General features: G+C 35.8%; 2 protein-coding genes across 2 annotated transcripts; one reads left to right on the top strand and one right to left on the bottom strand.

The window, feature by feature from the left end:
* Positions 1 to 159: 159 nt before the first annotated feature.
* Positions 160 to 3,657, bottom strand: LOC100268013 (profilin-2). The gene is made up of 3 exons (XM_010657947.3): positions 3,355 to 3,657; positions 1,713 to 1,850; positions 160 to 690 (listed from the first exon to the last, which is right to left on the bottom strand). Exons 1-3 carry the CDS (start codon positions 3,481 to 3,483, stop codon positions 556 to 558), a joined length of 402 nt encoding a protein of 133 aa, XP_010656249.1. The 5' UTR covers positions 3,484 to 3,657; the 3' UTR covers positions 160 to 555.
* Positions 3,658 to 12,514: 8,857 nt separating this feature from the next.
* LOC100245695 (uncharacterized) lies at positions 12,515 to 15,593 on the top strand. The gene is made up of 2 exons (XM_002283355.4): positions 12,515 to 13,395; positions 14,479 to 15,593. The coding sequence occupies exons 1-2, from the start codon at positions 12,803 to 12,805 to the stop codon at positions 15,137 to 15,139; spliced, it is 1,254 nt and encodes a 417-aa protein (XP_002283391.1). The 5' UTR covers positions 12,515 to 12,802; the 3' UTR covers positions 15,140 to 15,593.
* Positions 15,594 to 18,820: the final 3,227 nt, after the last annotated feature.

Below are 18,820 nucleotides of genomic sequence, written 5' to 3'. Positions count from 1 at the left end.
CTTGGAATGGTCTTAAGAATATCCCTGAAAACAGAGGCCCAATAATTTACTTGTGCGGATTTCTCCCCATCATCCTAGAAAGCAAAGGAAAAGAAAAGGAATCGGCTATCGTTTTCTGCTGTTCTACCAAAAAAAATCAATGAAAAAGGACAAAAAAAATTGCCACGTAAGTTCCGTGAGATGGCTTTGTACTCAATGAAGAAGTGGCAGTGAATTGCCCATCCAGGATAAGTTACAGGTAAACCACAATAGACCCATGAAAATTTCAAAATTAATGCTGCTATCTGACCAAAAGAAAAGGAGGGAAATTTGGGAAAAAGGGATAACATTAACCGGTGGTGGAATACACATAAATCAAGAAAATATAGAGAAAATGCCGACTCAAAACAACCAAACAACAAAGTGTTTCTGTCCTCATATGGTTATTGTCTGCAACAATTCCACTGCCAGTTCATGGTTTAGAAAGAAGTAGATGGATGCTTGAAACCAGAAAAGCGAAACAAAATGATGGTTGTAACCCAAGGAGAAATACTAGAACCATAATATGACTTAGGCCTACAGGCCCTGATCAACCAGGTAATCCCCCAACCTTTCAACAACCATGTTGCATTGTCCTGGAGTCACAGGTTCCTCATAGATGCCAAAAACCAGTGCCTGACCAGTCTTCTTTATAGTGATGCCGCCTGATCCCTGCCAAACAAGTATGGATGTGCTTCTAATTAAAAAACTGGTGGTAACTTGTTCGAATGAGAAAATAAATTGTTGCCAACAAATTATAAAAAAGAAAATGTGAAATGCAGTCACTTCAGCCTATGTAAATGAACTCAATGGTGTTAAAAGTTAAAAACAAGCAAGGAACATAGAGTTGCAGAGGGCAAAAGCAGAACCATACTTGCCATTTTTCTGCCCTTCTCCCGATAAGGGAAAGGAATTCAAATTGAGATTCAGATGGTATGTTGTACGTCCACCTTTGTTTGTGCAGGAATTCAAGATCAACAAAATACAACTATTGATGTTTAGGAACTTTTCATGCTTGGAACTGATAAAGTAAAAGGTAACCTGGGAATAGAAGCCTGTCTTTGGCTCCCATGGTCCAGAAGAGGAGGGGAGGGTGATATGTGTTTGTCAACATAAATGTGTCAATTTTGTTATTAACCAGTGGCATCTATAATGACCAAAATGAAAACCCTACTAAAAGTTAGAATGAGAAATTACAGAAGTATTATGGCTATTGACTATATTGCCACCTTAAAAGTAGAAGAATACTGACTCAGGACATATAATAGACCTGTCAAGTGAGCTTCAACAAGTCCTTATTCTTACATGATAGTAAGAAAAAACTCATCTCCCATAATATGCGCCAAAGATGGAGGGACCATGATTGTGTTGTGATATACAGCTATGCTATGCTGTTAAGAACTCCAGAGGTTTGAGATACTGGTATATGGAAATAGTCAAATCCAATATCAAAAAGCACATAGAAATACTCTTGCTTGATGATTAGTCCATAAGGGCACATATTAAAAAAGAGAGAATACTAAGACTAGCATGAGAACTTCATTAGCATGAATCTGAAAATGCTGAAGCAATTCATGTAGCCAATGCAAGGTAGATGTGACATAAGGCTGTGCTGGGTTGAGTTAAGTTGAAGTTACTTGTTTAGAAAATGTTGGTGTATGATTCTAAAAATAGGTTGAAGTACATCTATTCACCTTCTTTCCACGGATGACAGCCCCAGGCTCTCCCTGAATAACCATATACTTTGTACCCCCGAGGTATAAGCCAGTAGGGGCTAGGTGACCTGGTTCTGCAAAATCATTCATGATACCAGTGATCTCTGGAGTCTTGAACTGCAAATAAAGACCAACATAAGAGCATAGACATTCAGAAGCATTTCAACCTTAGCAATTGCAAGGCATGAAAGCTCTTAGTGGTAACAGCAGCTAATAGAAAATTCTCAGTCATGGTGATCTTTTATTTTTGCGACCATAACATAGCTGTGATAACAAAAATACCAAGTGCAGTCAAACTATTTCTCAACAAGAGAGCAGAAATTGAGACACTATTGGTGGCAGTGGCAATTAATTTTGTTGAAGAAAGATACAATGCAAAAATAGCTTCAAACTACCAACAAAAAATCTAAATCAATATAACACATGCCACAAGCAGAAAAAGATTTCCTTTCAAGCAAGTTTAACTTCATCATGTGGATCTTAAGCCTTCTTTATTGAATGAGGTAACCAGCTACTTTCCATCCAGATAATAGAACCCATATTTTAGGGGTAACCAAATGCTGATCAGATGTCCATCACGAAATGGCTTCCATAATTCAATCCAAGCAATTGAATCTCTAAAATGTGGAGTTCGGTGCACAAAATCAAATCCAAATTGATCGAGATATATGATGACCCATACTAACCAAAAATTAATGACAAATGAAAAAAAGAAAAGAAAAGAAAACACTAATTCATAAGTATATCAATGGGTGGTTGAAAGGAAATAACACTAGCATTTGATTAGCTAAAAACGAAACAATCACCACGATTAAGTTCTGAAGCATCATTTGTTTGACATGACCAAAATGGTGAAACAATATATAACAAATACAATTTTTAAAAAGGAATGGGAACAAAACAAAGACATCCTAAAACATTGTTGATAAGAATATCTGAACTCCACAAGACATGATCTAAAATACGAACTAAAGCCAGTAAAGAAACATCTTTACATCAATAAAAAAATTGTAAAAAATCAATAGATTTCTTTTGGCAATAGAAATTTTTTGAAATAAGTTAGCAGAATCCATTAATTCAATCCACATTACCTCAAAAACCGATCAAATGGCACAATATTCAGATCAAATGCCACTTAGGTTAATCTAAAACATTAATCAAAGCCATTGAACAACATCTTTGCACTAATCAAATTTGTTTCTTTTTTCCTTTTTTTTTTTTTTAAATAGTAGCTTCATTTTGGAATAGAAACTTCTTAAAATAAATCCATTAATACAATCCACATTACCTCAAAACGGATCAAATGTCACTATAATCAGATCATACACTTCCACTGAGACATTCCTCATCTTTTAACCAATCAAGATTGAAATCAGTTAAAATCAAACCAAAACAATGCATGCAACGATTACTATTCAAAGAGATCAATGCACATTCCAACTCGATCAACCGAATGGAAAACGCAATCACATTGCACGTCCGATCACAATCAGATCAATCAATCACACTCGAAACCGAAGATCGCGGACCTTAAGACAACCAGATCAAACAACAATATCAAAACCGAATGAGAGCAAGCAAATCAAAGACGGTGGCAAGATTTGTGATGATTGAGAGAAACCTCTGGGAAAGAAGTGCTCTGCGCCCAGACGCTGCCGTCGTGGCCGACGATGGCAGCGGCGGTGAGGTGCTGGCCTTGGCCGTCGATTTCGCACATCAGATGGTCATCTACGTATGTCTGCCACGACATTTTCTCTCTTCTTCTCTCTAGAAGATGAAGATGATGGTGGTGGTTGTTCTTCTGGCTCTGCTGTTGGTTTTGATTTCGCTCTCTCCATTTTTTCTTTTGATTTTAAATAAATAGGAGAGTAACGAAAAAATGATGGAGAGAGAGAGTGATGGATCTCTGATCTTCTTCTCTCAACCGTCCGTTCGACTCGATTCAATTTCTGCCATTCACGTCCGCCTTTATCTATGCATACGTTTACGCTGTTCCTCCTTTTGGATTTTACCCGCGCTTTTCTTCATAATTTACGACCATAGGTAGGTTAAATTGGGAAAAAAGCGACGTCGTTTCGGGCACGCAGCCCACTGCCGATATTACATTAATAACCCGCAAAATTGTACACTTGTGACTCTAAATTCTCCTCAATTTACCTTTCTTTTTCCCATTTTCATTAATAATAATTTCGATCCTGGATAATTAAATAAAAATAATAAATTTATTAATTTAATATAATTAAAAACTAAGAAAAGTTGAAATTATTATTTTTATCTTTCTTTTATGTTGATTATATTTTGATAAACTAATAAAAATGTTTTTAAAAATAAATAAATAATACATAGATTCAAGTTTGGATGAGTTGCTAGATACTTTTACCCCTTCAACCCTAATAGTTTTGGGTTGGTATTTGTCTTTTAAGTTCTATTATAATTGTGAGAAAAATTAGACTAATCCAATTTAAAGTAATCACCTTAAAGGGGAGGGGGCAAATAGGGTGCTTTTTTTACAAATTTAAATTATGAGAATGTAATATATGTAAATATATAATAAAATAATATAAAAACAATTACATATAAAATAAGAAAGTAGAAAAGAGAGAATGTAAATACAAGATTTTTATAGTGGTTCGATACAACTTTGCTTACGTCCACTTTCCTCTACCTTCAATCCCAAGCTTGAGGTTCTATTAATTCAAGGTTTTCAACTCAAAACTTCAAGCAATACAATTGGATTATGATTTCAATCAAACCTCTTAGACTTTTGGCTCCAAACACCCTTTACAATATCTAAAAGATACCTCACTTTTGAATAACCCCTCAAGTGATACCCCACACTTGAGACTCCCTAAGTCATACCTCACACTTAGATTTTTCTTCTCAAAGATTTACAAACGAAGATAAGAAATATAATTATAAAATCCTAATACAAAACTTTAGGCTCAAATGTATAAGAAAAACTAGGATTGAATGGTGCACTAAAGATATGCAAGTTTTAAAATAATGGTGTACTAAAAAACACTCTCCAAAGGCTCAAATATATTTAAGAAATGTTTAGGAAGGTTAAACTCTTGAAACAATGAAGATTGAAACATTTTTAGGGAGGAAAATGACTAAATTAGCCGTTGGGGTTTCGATCGGTCGAGTTGGGGGTTCAATCGGTCGAGTTGGGGGTTCAATTGGTCGAGTTAGGGGTTCAACTGGTCGAGTTGGGGGTCGATCAGTTGACTAATCGTTAACATTTAATGTTTGACAAGTGATCATTGGACCTCGATTGCCCCTTGATCGGACCTCGACCGGTTGAGTTGAATAGGTTGACCGAATGAGTTGAACAGGTCGATCAATTCTTCATTCGGTTCAATCAGTTGAATTATTTTTGGCTCAACAACCATCATTTTTAACGTGAAACTTTTTAAACAAGTTTGGAAAACATTTGATACAAGGTTTTAGTTGAAAACATGAAATCATCCAATTTTAAAGAATTTAAAACAAAATTACTTTTGGATGATTTTGGTGTATAAATTAATAATGTAATGTATGAAAAACTTGGTGCCAACAATCTTATAAAAAGATTCTATAAAGCTTAGGTATTGAAAAACGCTTTTCTTTAGGTCTTTTTCTTCTTATTGATTTCTCTTTGGTTTGATTTTGTTTCTGTGATTGTCACTTTGGAAATCTTTTTACATAATCACACTTGAAATATAATCATTAGTTTCAAACTTTATTTTGTTATCATCAAAATCGAGATTAACCAAACATTGGTTTCACAATAACTTATTCAACCTTGTTTATACCACCTAAACATCAAGTTCAAGCAATTGGATCTTTTTAAGTTACAACCTTAATAGTTAGACTTCTGTCTCAACATAATTTAAGATGATTTTATTGATCTTAATTTTTAATATAATTTGATTGACATATGTGTGTCAAATGTCTTGTTCTATATCTATTTAAGGATGTTCCAACATATTTTGTTTTCTTCATTAATTTTTATTTTCAATACTTGGCACAAATAGGATTCATGATAATTATCATAAGAAGATTGTATCCTTCAATTTTGAAGCTTCATGAGTCAATTACCACATCATGTCTATCAATTATATCACGTAATGTTCATAAGAGTTATGTTATATCAGATGACATGTCTATCAATTATGTCACGTCATGTTTATGTAATTTATCAACAACTTTAATGGTATCATGGACACCAAGGAAGAAAAGATTTTATTTGTAAGATGCAATTTATATGTGATTCAAAGCTTATTCAAGTAGACTCTTCCATCAACATATTTCTATTTTCGTCTTCTAAACAATTGCTTCTCACTTTAAGGACAGTGGAAGAGATAACAAAGAAAAGCTCTGGACAGCTTTGCCTTTGAGAAAAATCCCTTCTTGAGAGCAAATCTTATCTATGAAATCTCACATTGAAGAGGGAAAAAGTTCTAGATGATAAGCACCCATTGCAATGATATTAAGAGTCATGAGAGCCCAATATGAAATTCCGTTTCATCCTTGATCTCGATGTGAGACTCTATTTGTTTAACCTAACGAAAGATGTGAGCTCATTGAACCTAAAACATATAATATGATTATCTACATAGGAAGATGCGTGATCCTTTCTGATATCTCCTATTTGATAAAGTAAAAAATTCATAACACTATTATATATATATATATATAACAAGCTCTTTTTATGGACGTAAACATCAAATTATCCCTAACATATAGAAATTGCTCCCCTCCTATAAGGGAGGATCAATGGAGCGGGGAATCCTTTGGGCTGATAACATCTTCATCTACCAGCATTACTTGCTGAACCATAGTTGGTAACATCTAAAGTAGCAGTTGAGAAAAAATGCCAAAGAACTACCATAATTCTTTCAACATTTCTGGTTCTTCACTACCAAAATTTGTCCAATCTTCAGGTCCAATTTTCAAAAGAGCAGCTGGTAAAAGGTCAACAAACCAACCCCACCAGTATGTCCCCGCTCTCAATTGCAATATGTACCAACAGTGGAGCAGGCTTCCCCTTAAAAAGGGACCCACATAGTCCCTTTGAAATCTGCAGGATTTCCTTTCACCTGCAAGCACATCCTTATGGGTTATCAAATTGATACTGAAAGATCAATGTTATAACTAAAATAATCTCATGTGAAGCTAAGCTGAGTACACCCATATTGAAGTCTGCAGTATGTCCTTTCCACCTGAAGGTGGATGCAACATGGTCCAGTTATAAAGATGTCCTGCAATGATTCCCAACAGGTCAAGCAGCAGAGGTGAACCAAAGATTAACATCTGAAGTCAGTGCATCTCAAGAGACACATGGAGAATCTCTATTCAGACTGTGATGCCTGAAAATCCGGGGTAAAGATATAATGGCAAAACAAAAGGAGATGATATTAGTATAGTCATTAGATCCTGCAGCAGTCGTATGAGAAAGCATGTGGAGCTGAAGTTAACCGTATGCTTTGCTAAGCTTCAATAGTGGAATAGTACCAAGGGAAAAGGTCAACATGAGGAAGGGGAAAAGAGGACAAAGACACTACGACTTCTTCCTTTTTTTTTTCTCTTTTCTTTCTTGGTTCCAGATAGCTCTAGATCAATCCACTTTGAAAAGTTTCCAGCTCACATGAGCTTGAGCCAGCCTGACCACCACTGTACCATATAATTTCTAAGTATCTTGAAGAAAAAGTATAACTGGGAACCACCGGACATGGAGCAGAACTGGAATGAAAAGTTCTTTTGCACCAGCAAAGACAGGGCACCAAACATCATCATCCACAAGAAATCTGTGGTACCTCCTCCTTCAAATGGACCCTTCTCCAGTTGTACCCCATTTTTTTGGTCTATAATATCAGTATTACCACAGAAAAGTCAATCGATCCCACAGTTTTGATAATTCTGGCAACTGCATACATCATCATGAAGACGCAAATTCCAAAATTGAAAGAGAATTTTCCAAGGAAAAATGAAGTTTGTAATCAGCCTCCTCACCTAAAAATAAAGGCAAAGAGTGTTCATCTTGGGCAAATTTTGTCTAATGACTGCTACATGGTTAAATAGATCAACATGCTTTTCAAGTGAAACTAGTCACAACCAATATCAGTTGCAGAAGAATTTTAGTTAGCAAGTGATGACATATTTGATAATGTAAGCTAAGCATGGCTATTTTCCAAGCCTTTGAGGACTGGCTCAAGTAGCAATGGCGAGGGAAGAGATGAGGGATTCCAATTGGCAAAACAAGGCTTAAGAATGAATCTGAAATTTTCATGGACTTGATGTCATGTTTGGATGAAAATCTGATAATCCCCAGTGTAATGACCCGTTATTTCCAATGTAGATATTGTCTACTTTGAATCCAATAGGTTGTTATGACTTTAAAATGTGTCTATACAATTAAAAGGAATCTACTACATATATGGCGTCAACAACTTCTTTTCCTACCTATATGAGATTTCACACCCAGAGCCAAAAGTCATACCTAAAAACATGGGAATGCTAGTTTGTAAAATGACGCAATATCTTCAGGATGATAAAGCCCGAATTGATATGCGGTAATGGCCAGCAAACAGAGGGTCCCATAAGCCTTGCTTAGAGGTGGAGGCAAAGTACAGTAATTGAAACAAAGAGAAACAATAAAGGGTAGAGATGGTCAACCAAACTCAACATAACAGTAATGATTGTTCACCAAAAAGGGTTGTAATATGAACAAATCATTCATAACCAAGAGAATGGGCACCAAATATCAGGGCAAATCACATAAACAAACCATTATCGGTACTGCAAGTCTGCAACTGCTGGCATTTACTGTTGCCAAGCCAATCAAGGGATGAAAACAACTCAAGTCCAACTTTATGAAATCACAGGAGCAAGCATCAACCTTCCAAGCATGTTGACCTGCCCCTCTGCTCTTTCATTGCCATATCTTCATCCTCCTGGCTTTCTAAAGTTGTGTTTATCACATCTTGTTTTCTAGTTGTCATTTGGTGCTGTGTGTTGCAATCATACCCGGACAAGTTTTTTTTAGTCTACCTGTGGACAACAAACTCATGAAACTAACCAATGACAGGTAATCTACTCATCTTATGTCTCATTACTGGCAAAGAATCCAGCAGTCTAACCCATACCAAATGACAAAAAATAGCTGTCTAATTAGGCCAAATGCATTTGAAATGCCAAAAGCACCACCCACTTGAACAACCCAAGTAAGATTTTGAATCTGAAATCTTATTTGGGTCAAGGCAATGCTTTGCATAACTCAATCCTTATTGAACATCCCTACTCAACTCAACTCAACTCAACAAAATCTTGTTCCCAATTTCTTAGGTTACCTACACCCCCATGTATAGAAATTCCAAGCATCAATTCCAGCAATAGCCCTTTGAATTAAAATGTAAAAACTATGAAATCCCCATACATTATCAAAGTATACAGATTAATCTTCTATGTTCCAATAAGCAAATTCCTGATGATATAAACTCAGAAAAAAGAAAAAAGAAAAAACCCAACTGAAAATTTAACAAATCTCCACATAAGTGGCCATGAAAATAGCACATGATATCTGAATATGAGTGGTCAAAAAGTGCATTACTCCAAAGAAGAAGAAGTTGCAGACCCAGAAGCAAGTTTTCAATGAACACCCATTTTCAGTTTTGGATTGCTGATTTGGCCCTTCTGGGTGGCACTGGCTCCCACGTGTGGCTTAGTGCCAGTTACACGTGTTATTGGGGTGGAATGGGATATGGGCCATGGGCCATCTGTCCTGGGCTGTGGTTGTATGGCCCAGAGAAGCAAAGACCACTCACAGTTACAGGCTCACAGCTGTCTAGCACATTGTGAATCCTGTATCCAACACGAATACTTTATATATTGTTTTGAAATTAAAGAACATTAGAGAATGAGAAGAAAAACAAACCCAAAGCGCCAAAAGAGCTAGTTTTCACCACTATTATAAAGGGGTATTTTCTAACCACACACAATCATGGCTAATCTCCATAATCTCCTGCACCTAACCCATAAATTATATGGCGTGTTTAGGGGCTCCAAAACAATGATCATAGCTTTTCATTCTTTATTCATTTCTTTCTTATTTAGTGATGGAATCAGTGCCAGTAAGTGGGTGATAATTAAAGGTACCACCAAAGCCAAATTGAAGCAAGAGGGACACCCCATTGGGCTGTCTCTCATCTGCCAACTCCCCATTCAGGTCAACAGTGTTGATGGCATGGTACATATGTAGGGCCAAAAGTTCCAATGAAGCTCTATGGTTTGGGTGTAGGGTTCATTCATGCTTGAAATGGACACTTCTTTTTGTTTTTTCAAAGGAAAAATAAAATCACAATGATGTTGCAGGTGTGTTTGTTGGGTGTTCATATTTAGTTATGGTTTTGGATTCACACTCTCTAAGCTTAGAAATTCATTTTTAAATCAAGGAAGAATTTATTAATTACATTTGGATAGTTTTATTAAAGAGCCCCTCAATAATACTCAACAAATTTGAGTGTATTAATAAGTCCATTTTGGGTACTGAATGTCATGTTTCAATAATAAATTCCCTTATCAAATCTTACAAAAGACTAGGTTGCATTTGGTTTGTGAAAAATACAAGGAATGAAAGAAAAAATACACGATAAGAAAAAGTGAAAAAAATAGATTTAACAATTATTTATATATATATATATATATATATATATATATATTTTATATTCTTACTTCTCCAGTTCTATATGACTGTAAAGATCTGCATTCAATCAAAACGTTGTGTTTGTATGATGATATTTATAATGTTTTATGTCAAATATGAGAAAAAAATTTCGATACTATATATATATATGAATTTCTCTTAATTTTATAAATGTACTTTAAAGTTATAAGAACTCTTTTGAGTTTAAAACGGATAATATCCACATGATCGAATGTGAGTTGTTATAATAACGATTACATAATTTAAAAAATATATAAAATTTTAATTAATTTCAATTATATCATATTTTTTTTTTATGATAACCTAAGCATGAGAAAATAAATTTTTGGCCTAATTTGTTTTCTTTCCTGATAGGGTACTTTTTTAGAATCACGCAGAGTGTGAGGAGAAAGAAAGAAAAGAAAAGAAAAAAAAAAAACGGTGATTAAGGGTCTAATGATGTGATGAAATTTTGGTGAAGGGATGGAATTTTTGGGGTTTTGACTTGAAAAAGAGTTTACGGTCAAAACTAATGACTACATAGATGACCATTAATCAAAATTTTGTAATATTACCAATTTGCCCTGCATCATTAATAAAAGAAAAAAAAAAGGAAAAAAAGACCATAACAAACGTTTGACTTTGATCAACATGTAAAAGAAATTAATATGTTTGAAAACTGACAAGTTTTTTAAATTTGTTCTCCATGCGTGCACCCTCAACAAGATGAATACCATACGATATAAGACTGAGAGTCAATCCCAAGAAGATGATTGGAAAATGAGCCACCCTTTACGATCAAGTCACCGGTCGATCGCATTTACTTGGCCACAAACTCACATGTATTGTCGAGATGGTCCAGTAGTGATCGACCATTGAATGATGAAAACCCACACTGCAAAACTACATGAATGGTTGATACATATGTTTGTTGTAGAAGTAATTGGATGAAGTAGCTATCATTGTTGTTATAAATTTGTTAACAGGTTGTATGTATGGGGACGGGGGCTAGTAGTCATAACGCCGTGGGAAGAATTTGGTGGCGTAGCGATGAAACAAACATTATGCTGTGTGCCTTCATGCTCTGCTCCCCACGCTGCAGCCTTGACGTATCCATGAGGTCCCCAGCTGCTGCGAGGTGAAATACATTTTGATTTTGGTTTGGATAAGAGAGGGGTGAAAAGGTGTATGTAACACGAGAAGTCAGACCAGTACCGGAAAGGATTAAGCTCCATGATTTACGGATGAGGGTTATCATGGAGAGACAGAAAAGAGGTGGAGCAGAAGATTTGTTGACAAAGCTTGGCCCAAAAGTCATTGTTCATAATTCAAAGGGTTTAGGCAGATGGAATATACCTTGGACGTAGGGGCGAGGTCATGCTTTGCATGGTGTTTGAAGGACTAAAGCTCATGGCTTTCAATGTTGATATTATTCGTGGGAATGGGTTGCCTCGTATGCCATGGGCCTTGGAACGCTTTACGCATCCAACTTCCCACAAACCCGGGGCTTAATGATTTATGATTAAGAGTTGATCCATTACTACAGTGAAATTAAGATAATAGATTATCGATTACATCATCTTATTTAAAAATCAATTAATTATTTTAATTGTGATTTGTCCGATCTTTAAGAAACATTTCACATCATATTTTTGTAAAAATTATTTTTCACATTTCATTCTTTTTTTGAGTTGATAAGACAAGTAAGAAATGAATTGACATTAGCATTGTTGCTAATACGATTAAGAAAATAATATAAAAACCGATTAAAAAGAAAAGAAATCGTGACAGATGTCAGACGATAATACGTTTATAAAAGTAGGGGAAAAAAAATAATGAATGAAATAAAATATGGATAAAACTGCTGGCGCCGTCATAGACAGCCGTCCAAAACTGTAAGAAGAAGGAAGCGGCTATGCTGGCGTCAGAGAGACCTGATATTTCCGGCGGAAAAATATTTTGAGAGAAAAATTCTCCCCCAATCAACTCCAGCTGTGCTTCCCTATGACAACGTGGTGACAGCCTTTATCCAGCTGTTCCTGGCCCACCCACTGGGTAGTGGGTCCCATCCTCTTCCCCACGAGATATACCCACCACGCTAGCTATTTTCTCTACCCACTGGCACATTCCACACCCCAATCCAATCTTCTCGCATTTCTCGCGCGAAAACAGAATCCCGCAAAACAAACAGGCAAAATCCAGAGAGAGAGAGAGTGCTCGAGCGATGTTAAAAATGCTGGATTCAGCCGACATTCGTTCACTCCTTGGAAGGTAGATATACAGATAGATGTTTTCGAAGCTCTCTACTTCTCTTTTCCACAACCTCCGATCGCTTTGATTTTTTCTCATTCTCTGAGTTGAGGGGGGATTTGTTTTAGAGAGAAGTATGGATCCGTGTCCGTTCGTGCGGCTCATTGTGGAATCACTGGCTCTGAAACTGCCGCAGGCGACCAGGCCGGCGGGCTCCGGTGTACACCCCTCGACGACGCCCTGCTTCTGCAAACTCAGGATAAAGAATTTTCCGTCGCAGACTGCTCTACTGCCGCTTTGCTCGTCAGGCGGCGACCCATCGCCGGACTCCACCATCTCCTCAGCCGGGTTCCACCTCGACTCCGCCCTGCTGCGGCGGCTCTCCGGCAAGCCCTTGACGCTGCGTGTGTCAGTGTATACTGGCCGCATGGGCCGCACCTGTGGTGTCAGCTCTGGGAAGCTGTTGGGCCGCGTCCACGTGATGATCAACTTGGATGGCGCCGAGTCTCGACCCAACGTGTTCCAGAACGGGTGGTTGAAGCTTGGGAACGAAACTAGCAAGCCCTCCGCCCGTTTACACCTCGTCGTCCGGTCCGAACCTGACCCAAGATTCGTCTTCCAGTTCGGCGGCGAACCGGAGTGTAGTCCAGTGGTTTTCCAGATACAGGGGAACATCCGGCAGCCGGTTTTCAGCTGCAAGTTCAGCGCCGACCGGAATTCAAGATCCAGGTGAGTTTTGGTGGCATTTTGCGTAATTTAGTAGTTCCTTAGTCTGCTGTGCTAACCTGCGCCCCGCCCGCGCTGTAAGGCTGTGGTTGATGCATGGGATTGTCTATTTCTTTAGCTGGGAAACTAACATCACATGTCAAGTTGGCTGCACCTTATTCACTTGAATTTTGATGTTGCTTCTCTTGTAATTAACATAAAAATAAAAAAAAAGATAAAAATAATAGAAAAAGAAAAGAGGAAAAATCACAGATCAGAGAATTGAATTTTAGACCTTGATACGAAAATAAGTCGTTTTGAGAACTTTGGCTGTTGGGCATTTTGAAATTCTAAATGATATGAAACTTCGAATTTTTATGCAACATTTCTCAGTAATTTTGTGTCCTGGGCTTCAAGTAAGTCTCCCCCACTTATTTTTTCCCCTTCGAGATCATGGGCCCATTGTACAATTCTTATGTTCTTGGTTTTTGGAATTTTCCGGTTTTGATTTCTGGCAATGCTTTCTTTGGCTGATGAGAGAAGGAGGAGAAGGAAAAACAACAGAAAGACTTTTGGAATTTTACCCTTTTCTCCCATTTTCTTAGCAATCAAACGAAGCATAGTGAATTTTCTTGTCATATTCCCATTTTAAATTAGACACAATGATGGGTTCAATTAGTTTTTCTCTCCCAATGTTGTTTCCATTTGTTACTTTTTCAAAAAATGGGCCAGTCACTGCTCCCTTGTTAACTTTGTAAACAGAAGAAAAGAATATAAAGAAGAACCCTGTATATGAGAATATTACCGTATGCCCTCCAATCATGAGCTGTTAACAAATGACTTCCTAATAAACAAGTTTCTTGAGCTAAACCTCAGAGCCTAAACTGATAATGGAGGTTTCTTTCTTCGTTGCTGAATAATGCATACCCCAGTTTGGTCAAAGAGACAATTCCAAATCTCCCCACCTGCCAAAGCGCAACCACCTTGGATCCTCCCATGTGCAAGTTATTATTTTGTGTTTTGGTTTTGATATTGCTGTTTGAATTTTTGTTGACCTCTCTTTTGTTCCGATGCTGATGTTTGCTTCTTGGTGTTCTGTATGATCAGGTCCCTCGCGTCGGACTTCAACAGCAATAATAGAGGATGGATGAGGTCCTTTTCCAACGAGAGAGAACGGCCCGGGAGGGAGCGAAAAGGGTGGATGATCATGATTTACGACCTTTCTGGCTCCCCCGTTGCATCTGCCTCCATGATCACTCCCTTTGTCCCCTCCCCAGGATCCGACCGTGTGTCCAGATCAAACCCTGGCGCCTGGCTCATCCTCCGGCCTCATGGGTTCTCCGTCAGTAGCTGGAAGCCGTGGGGTCGTCTCGAGGCCTGGCGTGAGAGAGGACCAATTGATGGCCTGGGTTACAAGTTTGAGCTTGTAACTGATAGCGGCCCAACTAGTGGGATACCCATTGCTGAATCCACCATGAACATCAAAAGGGGTGGACAATTTTGCATTGATAGTAGAATAATGAGAGATTCTACTTTGAGTTCATTGTTGCCGCTTAGAGGGTTTGTGATGGGCTCAACTGTGGAAGGCGAAGGAAAGGTGAGCAAGCCTGTGGTTCAAGTTGGGGTACAGCATGTAACTTGCATGGCCGATGCTGCTCTATTTATCGCGCTCTCGGCCGCCATTGATCTTAGCATGGATGCTTGCCGACTTTTCTCACGTAAACTCAGGAAAGAGCTTTGCCATGATGAACAAGATTCCTTCTCTTGAAATCTCCCTCCAAACCATTCAATTCCCTTTGCAGATTTTCACTTCTGATGCAGTGATAACCAATGAGTTCTTGCTCATAGGAGTAAATCACTGTTGGTTTGAGCAAAGAAGACATTTGCATATTTTTCCAATTTTTTTTTCTCCTCCTTCACAACTCTTCAAAATTTTCTTCTGGTCCTATTTGGGAGTGTGGCCTCTGAATTGGTTTGTGAAGCTGATCTCTCAGCTGATTATATGTGAGTTTGGTCTTTGAAAGTCACAACGTCTTGTTGTTTTTTATCATTCAGTTGGTTTGGGTTTTTCCAACAACTGATCAGAGGATTTTTTTTTTTTGTCTCTCTTATTTAAGGAATTGTTGTATGTATAACTTTTATGAGTTACAGATTGAAACTGTACAGACAGAAACAGCAATTGCTTGTTCATATTTATCTATTCTTTTTCCATCGTTATTTCATTTTGTAGTTGTTGCCGAATATGTGAATTTTTTTTCCCAGAATTAATTTCTTTTAATTTGCATTGTACTTCTTTTTTTTTTTTTTTTAACCCTGCATTACTCCAAGTATACTCTATAACATTCATTCTCTTAAGGTAAAATTTCTATTATGTTTGGTTCCCGGAAAATTTGAGGGAAAATGCGAGGGAAAGAAAATACAAAGGAAAACTAGAAGGAAAGAAAAAGTGAAGGAAAATAAAAAAATAGATTAAAAGTTGATAAATTATTTTTTTTATTACTTCAAACTCATTTTATTTATTTTAACTCATCAATATAAAGATTAAATAATTTAGAAATACATAAGTTTTTAATTAATTTTAATTATATTTGATTTTCTTTTATATTTTTCATAAGACAACCAAACATGAGAAAATCATTTTCTTTAACATTTTTTTTCTTTCCTTTGTACTTTCGGGGAACCAAACATAATAAAGAAAAAATTATTTAGAAGTTTTGAGGAAATCATCTATAAATTATTTATGAAAAAACATTATAAATGATTTTTTTATCATTATAAGTAATTTTTTTTAATTTTTTAAATATTATTTAAATTTTGTCAAACATTTAAGATTTTTTTAAAATATTTTTTAGATTAAAAACTCTTTTTAAAATCATAATCAAATAAGTGCAACAATATGCATTGATTAAAGTCCAAGGATTAAAAAAAATAAAAAATGGAACGTTGGATCAAGAAATCTGAATTGATTCATACGTGCCCCTTACCCAACGCAAGCTTCACTAAAACAAACATAAGTAAAGCCAACTGGCCCCTTGAATATTAGCACATATAAAAGGGTTCCCATTGGCAACCAAAATGTAAAGAGGTCACCATTTGTTTTATTTTTCAGAAATATGGAGCAAGTTTGTATTCCCAATGGGTTGACAAAAATATATATATATAAAGAAGAATTTCATATTATCTTTAGATATGTCTAAGAATCCAAATTTGATTATTTCATTGACAAATTTTTTTACCTCAAATTGTGAATGAAACTACGAATGTGAGATCCATCGAAGTTTCAGAACACAAGAGCTTTAACTTTTGTTTTCATAAAGAAAACCAAAAGAAAAACTTTAAGAGAGGATCTTAAGGAGAAAACCTTTTTTTTTTTTTTTGTTAAAAAGAAGTATGCACTTCTTTTATATTTATAGCAGTTCCTATGTAGTTAAAAAAAAAACCTCCTAGAAACTATTCCCTACACTTTTAAAAGTAGTAAGTCAAGTCAGATTAACCCAATTAGGCATCCAAACCCATGTCCAATATCTCCCACTTGTACAAGATGAGCTAAAATAACCTAATCAATAATATCCAAGTTCATCTTATTTTTCTTTTGAAGGTAATTCATATAAGGAAATGAATCATGCAACCATGTGAGCACATTGACAATTTGAAAGGTATAATTTTATGTGCCTACTCAAGACTTATTTAGTTAGATTTTAATGTATACACTTAATCCTTCAAAGTTGAATACTTTACAATATTATAAGTGTATTCATAATTATATTAGTTATAAAAGCAATATGTGAATAAATCTTTGTCAATGTAACCTGAAAAAATCTTTATTTTGAACTCACATATTTTATATTCAAATTTATTGTTTGTCCAACACGTTTCATAAAGATAAATTATTTTATTTATATTGGAAACATATCAAAATAGCAACATTAATTTGTCACTTCAAAACATAGCCAAAAGTACAAAAGAGTACTTTAACGGGCTATTATAATTGCAATATGCCCTAAGGATATTACGTAGTGAGAATACAAAGATTGATCACTTACTTTCCTCATTTATCATATTCAAATACATGTAGTACAAATAAATTCAATTAACATTATACAACTAGAAATGGAAGCACATGAGATTGTTGAACAAGATCATATCTGTTTTGGTTTAGTGCACTTTATGACCAAAGTGACTCTTGTTGCCACAATTGTAACATTTTAACTTTCTCTTATCCCTCTTAATACACTAAAACTTCTTGCATGCCCTAGACTTCTCTTTCTTTGAATCATCATTAGACTCAAATTTCTTATTCTTTTTAAAGAATTTTATATTACGCTTAAAGCTTGAAGCTTTACACGAGTTCGATTCAGTTACATAAGCTTATTCATTAGGCTTAACAATTGTTAGTCACTCGACTTCTAATTCAAGATGGTAAACTATATCATCTAAAGTCTTTATGCTCTCATTATGTGTCATGTTCACTACCATGTGTTCTTAGCTTCTTGGTAGAAATCTGATGATAGCCTCAACTTATTGCTCACTGAGGACATGTCCCGATGCCTTAAACTCTTTTATCGTTCTTTTTATCTCCTTAAAATATTGGTTCATATTATGGTTTGGTCTTATCTTATAACTTCCAAATTTCATTACAGCCTATCTTAGCTTTGTAGTAGAAAGACCACCATACTTTTATTTAAGAGTTTTTCACATTTCTTGAGTAGTCTTGTATACTTCATACTCAATCAAAAGGTCATCTTCCATATGACTTAGCAATGTAATGCGAGCTAGAGAGTTCTTTCTCTTCCAAATCACATAAGTCTCTTGATCCCTTTTATGTTGAGTAAAGTTCCCCTTGTTCAAATTCTTGCAATACATGATTTAGTGTTTTAAGAGCTTCTTGCTCTTCAAGGATATATCGAACTTTACGATGCCAAATCTCATCATTATCCCTATCCAATTTCTCCCTCTTATTTAATTATGTTATGATGTTCTTAGATGTAATGTCTGAGTATTTAGTTATACTATAATGTTCTTAATTGTAATCTGACATTTCCAGTTTTAAAGAGATATTGCACGATCTTATTAATTTCTCCCTCTTGTTTAGATTTGAAATTGTTTTCTTCTAACATAATTTCCACCCATTCAATATTATCCTTGCCTAATCACACAAATTCCTTTTTGAGAAAATGTTTGAAATCATAGGTGTCAAATCATTTTCTTATACACCCATTCAATATTGTCCTTGTTTAATCACAATGTTCAATATTGTCCTTGTTTAATCACAATGTTACTTTCTTGCGTTACATAAATTGTTGTCATCTTTATTTCAAACATCAGAGGCTAACATGAAATTATAAGGAAATTTTTTTTTTTAAAAAAATCTGCAACTGTGTAGGAAGAAAATGATCCAAAAAAAAATCCAGTCCACATATGAAGACTGGTGGACATCCTCCACATTACA

This window comes from Vitis vinifera, chromosome 11 (genome assembly GCF_030704535.1).
Source record: "Vitis vinifera cultivar Pinot Noir 40024 chromosome 11, ASM3070453v1".
In the NCBI taxonomy this organism is placed as follows: domain Eukaryota; kingdom Viridiplantae; phylum Streptophyta; class Magnoliopsida; order Vitales; family Vitaceae; genus Vitis; species Vitis vinifera.
The sequence above is the reverse complement of the archived record's forward strand: the minus strand, read 5'-3'. Positions and strand labels throughout refer to the sequence as shown.